The following is a 5668-nucleotide window of genomic DNA, read 5'->3' on the forward strand; positions in this document are numbered from 1 at the left end:
TATTATGAAATTGTATTTCTTGGAAATTGGAAGCAATTTGGGGGGAAACGCTGCTCTAAGCATATGATTGTAGATGTGTGTATATAGATATAAATATATTGCATTTATTCTGAAAATTATTCTAATCTCTCTCTTAGGCTTTAAGCTCCTTGGATGAAGATGACCCAAACATTCTGCTTGCTATTCAGTTATCATTGCAAGAATCTGGTTTAGTTATTGATGAAACCAGAGACTTTCTAACCAATGAAGCTTCCTTAGGAGCAATAGGTACTTCATTGCCTACAAGGCTGGACTCTGGTCCCATAAGTATAGATAATCCACGAGCTGCTCTAAGTAGCTCTGAACTTCTAGAACTTGGTGATAGTCTGATGAAACTAAGTGCAGACAGTGATCCATTTTCAACTGACCATCTTAGTTCTCACACCTTCAGTGATGCAAGAAGTGGCCTGTATTCAACATCTAGTGAAGCTGATTCAAGTAGCCAAGATCCTAATATAAATGAAAATCTCCTTGGGAACATTATGGCCTGGTTCCATGACATGAATCCTCAAAGTATTGCACTCATTCCTTCAGCAAGTACGGAAACCGATGATGATTCACAGCAACCCAGTACTGAAGAGGGGTCATTGGAGCAACCACATGTTCCTGATGCAAGACAGGACCCTCTGGAGGAGCATGCACTTTTTGAGGATTCGCTCAAAAATGAAGGTAGAAGCACCCAGACAGAAGAGAGTGGTGCTGTTGGGAATGTTATTACAGGAGAAGCAGTACCACCAAGTGGGGACTCAGCTGGGGAGGCAGCTAGCCAAGTGGATGCTTCAGGAGATGTTTCAAGTCAAATATCTCAGAGCTCAACTGAGTGGAATGAACATGTACATTTGGTGTGAACACAAACAAGCCTGAACACAGAAATTGATTATGGAGCCAAAATGGCTAGGCAGTTGCCAGCGGTACAGTATGTGGAGTAAGCATTCTGGAGACTTTGGCCCGCATAAGCAGAGCGTGGTTGTTTATCCGTGGTGTGGAGATGGAATATATAGGAATTCCCTTTAAGTTCTTTACGATGGTTATGTGAACCTTTCAGGGAATTTCCATTGCATTTGACAGTGTTCTGTTCACTTTGAAGAGAGAGAGATAGTTTGTACTCCACATTCCTAATACAATGCAGCATCTATTTAGCCTTAGGCTGGTGATCCTTAACTTGAAAGTGTGGATTAAAGGCTCACTGAGTATTTGAATTATTGATTCTACAAAACCATTCTCTCCTCTTTCCCCCTTATTTGAATTGTCTTCTAACAAACCAGTGTTTAGCAGTATTTTTTATACCTTGCTTTTTCATTGCCTTTCCCCAACTAATCTTTAACCTGCAGTGTGAATTGAGGTATACAATACTTCTCTTCAGTGCTGCTTCACAAACCAAGGAGTGGATATTCTTTTCTAATTAAAATTGTTTTTTTAAATGTCTATTTACAGTACAGATGTGCCAAACTGTAAATAGCAAACAACTTCAACACAAAAAGTATGCAGTATTGCTGTTTTAAAGTGCACCTATAATTATTAGTGATAGAAGGACCACTTGAAAGAAATGCTTTTCCAAATTTAACTGGCATTTATTGCCATGGTGACTGCATTAACATAAGCTGTACCTTAAGTTAATTAAGCCTAATTCTACTGTTAAGAACAGTTATTTTAAATAGTTGATTTAGCAGCAGCTATGCTGTATTGAAAAGACACTTTAATGGAAGTGCAATCATATGCCTTTTGTTTTCATAATTAACAATACATTTTATGCACAGTGCAGTTGCTTTTAATGATAATTATAATTATAAAATAAAGAAGTTTGAAATTTCTTGACATTAGAGGCAGTCCCACAATAAAGATTTAATATTACATATTACATGCAACATGTTACCGTGCCTTTGCCTAACTCAAATAGATAGTTGCCACAGTTGAATGAGTAGTTATCTGTTCTGGAGTTACTATGCTATGAAGTGCAAAAGCCTCCATAAAAACCACTCATGGCCTTGCCTTTCTGGTAAATAATGACATAGCGTAAAATTCTTCCCTATACAGGTGTGGTGCTAACACATAGAAGGATCCCCATACAAATCAGCTGAGCCCCATTTCCCCCTGCACCAGATCTGTGGGTGCTTCATCTATCTCCAGCCAAGCCCTCCTGCTCAATACAGTTCAAGTTGTGCGATCTGACTTCTGCATCTTGAGCAGAGAGAGCCTGAGAGTGGAATAGGGGAAGGGTGCCACCAGGGCGTGCATTCTGAAAGGGAGGGGAGAAACGGGGTTCATTAGAAAAACCCCTCTGTGCAGATCCCTCGATGCAGACACTGTGCCCACATTGGGAAGTATCATACCCTAAATGCTCAAAAGTTTTTATATAAATAATGAAAACACTACTGTGTATTCTTTCAATTGCACAATATTCGTTTGGTGTGTGGTTGCTGTTTAATGTAAAAGGAAGAAAAAAAATTACCTTCCCTAGTGGTGTCCTACTGTGAAGAAAATTCTTGTTGAGATTGGCTTAAAAGCATCAAGACCTCATTGTAAGTTACAGTGATGCAGTTTGTAATTTTAACTAGAAGAAATTGTTTAAATTACTGTTTTGCTTGCATATAATCGAATCCTAGGATAACACAAGGAAAATAGGTGAAATGTTCCATTTTTATGTTTGACGATATGAGAGATCTGCTGATGTCTGATATAAAGGTTTCTCGCTACTGACTGTGTATAGTAAAGTATTATGATGGGAAATAAGGTTGTATGTATATTGATTACTGTGAGTTACAAGAAAAAGTATTTTAACTCTTTCATTTAAAGATTACTGTTGGAATCTTGCAGTCCCTGTGGCTCATAATACTAAATAACTACATATTAATTATTTACTCCAAAATTAAAAAAATAAATCTGTTTCTTCTAGAAGTTTATTTAGAAGGAATAGTTCGCTGCTCTGTTCACTGTATTCTGTAGATCCATTACATTTTCTAGCTTGGCTTCTAACTGCCCTATCCTGAAGGTATTGATGTTGAAACCCTGTTTTCAGCCTTGAGAAACTAGTTAAACAGCTGTCTGGTATAAAATATTCTTAACCAAAAATAGGACTTGAAGATTCTATCCTCATTAATTGGTTTTAAACTGAAATTAATTTGAGACGCACATACAGCATCCTTGAGTTATAATTTCCAAATAGGACGATCCTCACACAGATTTTGTGTATTGCATTAAGATGTCTTGCAAAGCTAAGAGAAGATATGTACAAGTGCTCTCTGTGACGAATAGTGAAGTTTGTGGGTTCTGGTTTTACTGTAATTTGGTTTAGATTGTGCAGTATACACCATTGTTCCTGTGTTGACTTTATTCTGAGCATGAAATTTAGCATATTAAATTTGTATTTTCTTGGTACTTATTTAAATTTAAGACCACCCCAGTAATTGAATTTGCAATTCAGAAAGAAAGTTTGGCAAGCCTATTTTGTAAACCAATTAATTTTGTAATGTAAAAATAATAATCTTGAAAATGCTATTTGCACTTTCATAGTCTATACTTGATACATTCCCACTTTATATACAGTAGGATATTACAACCATGTAGATGTTTGGCCAAATGAATGCTGTTAATAATATGTAAAATTCTTTGATTAAACATTTATTACTTAATCTAATTTCATTTTGTCTCATTAATTTTAATTCTCTATAACAAATAGTGGATTGGAGCCAAAGAACTGGGAATAGAAAGAAAATAACATCTGGTCCTATTCTGCAAGCGTTGTACATTGCTACTAAACCAATCTAATAAAGCAATCAATATGCTTGCACAAGCTCTTGTGGAAGAGCATCTGTTGATTTAGTTTCACTTAAGTACTTTTGGATCCAACCTACTATTACGTATTTAAAGTGCCATGTAACATTAAGTAAGTACTGTGTGCAGAGATACTTAAAAAGATAATAATGAACCAAGGTATCTACCTAAGTAGCTGAACTGCATGGAGTTTTAAATAACTGGGTTATTTGATATAGTTAACTTTAAAGCTATGGAAAGGGAAAATTATAGGGGGGGGGGTGTAAAGACAAATAAGTCCAGTACATCAGTAGGTGTATACAGCTCACTAATCTGGTTCGCTTGATTCTGTTGATACAAGGCGAGCGCATGTGGTCATTGCTTAATCAGTTTACATATTGAACAGAAAGTCTGAGTAAGTAGACACATCCCTGATCTAGCTAGGAATCAGGGTAGCAAAAATACATAAAGAAATAGCTGCTACATGAACAGTTCTCCAACCTGTTAAAAGTTCAAAAATATAACCAATCAGCTGTTCAGGATGGGAATCAGGACTGGATTTAGTCCTCACTTTTCCCTCATCACCAAACAGTTGGTTAAAGTAGCTAACTGGGCTACATGTTTGCATTGTTGGATTAGAACTAGCGAGAACAACTGGCCCAATGTGTAGAGCCCTTCTGTTCAGAGCTTCATGTGCTGCATTCTCAAGTGGGCATTAGGGCACCACCAGTGTGAATTGTAGACCTCTACTCTTGAAAATGGGATGCGGGTGGCGCTGTGCTCTAAACCACTGAGCCATGGGCTTGCCAATCAAAAGGTCGGCGGGTCAGATCCCCACAACGGGGTGAACTCCCATTGCTCGGTCCCAGCTCCTGCCAACCTAGCAGTTCAAAAGCACCCCAAAAAGTGCAAGTAGATTAATAGGTACCGCTTTGGCGGGAAGGTAAACGGCATTTCTGTGTGCTGCTCTGGTGTCGGTGTTCTGTTGCGCCGGAAGCGGCTTAATCACGCTGGCCACATGACCCAGAAAAACTGACTGCGGAGCAGACAAACGCCAGCTCCCTCGGACTGTAAAGCGAGATGAGCGCCACAACCCCAGAGTCGTTCGCAACTGGATTTAACTGTCAGGGGTCCCTTTACCTTTTATCCTTGAAAAAGTCAAAGGGGGACTGCCCTCTACAGGAAAAGGATCCCACATCCAAAAAAAGGATGACGTTTTCTGCCTCTTCAAGTGATAACAGTACCCACCTGCTGGTATCCTAGTACCCACTCAGTAACACCCTTCAATGGTACCTTCCATTTCCAGGTTTTCTCTCCAAAACAGCATCCCGTGCCTACAGAGAATACTTATTGGTCTGTTTCAGGTTTTCCCCATTTGGGGTTTCTGGTGGTGTGGTAGAAATATGCTCAATCCCAGCCAGCCATCACAACTCCATTTTCAATAAGGGGCCCACTCAACATCTCACACCATTACATTATAGGTCTGGTTGTTTTTCTAAAGATATTTTGAGTACCTGCAAATCCTGAGGTTGCCCAGAGTCTGATGGTACATCTCTCATGCAGTGGTGTTTCAGTTTTGGCTACATAAGTATGAGCATAGGAATAGTCAAATTGGACTTTAATACGTTCATATTAAATTTTGAAGTTGATCTGTGTCTTTGAGGAGAAGGTCTTTGAATACTTCATACAGAATTTTGATATCCCATTTAAAATGTACATGCAAGAAATTTAGTGAATTTATACCCTTAAACATTTACCTACTGCTCACTCTAAAAAAAATATGTTTGTTTAGCTAGCCGATAGTTTTGCTTCCTCAACATATTTCATGATGCTTTTAAAACAACCCCCCCCCCAAGCAATGCTCTTCAGACTCTTAGGC

General features: G+C 38.5%; 1 protein-coding gene across 8 annotated transcripts in view; it reads left to right on the forward strand.

Annotated features, from left to right (window-relative positions):
* Nucleotides 1–3673, forward strand: part of ANKIB1 (ankyrin repeat and IBR domain containing 1) — a 35752-nt gene extending 32079 nt beyond the window's left edge. For all 8 annotated transcript variants that reach the window (XM_083467674.1, XM_083467671.1, XM_083467675.1 and 5 more), the window contains exon 19: nt 138–3673. In XM_083467674.1, coding sequence (XP_083323800.1) covers nt 138–887 — 750 coding nt within the window. In that variant the 3' untranslated portion in view covers nt 888–3673. The remainder of the gene's footprint in view (nt 1–137) is intronic.
* Nucleotides 3674–5668: the final 1995 nt, after the last annotated feature.

This window comes from Podarcis liolepis (genome assembly GCF_965112155.1).
Source record: "Podarcis liolepis genome assembly, chromosome: 12".
In the NCBI taxonomy this organism is placed as follows: Eukaryota; Metazoa; Chordata; class Lepidosauria; order Squamata; family Lacertidae; genus Podarcis; species Podarcis liolepis.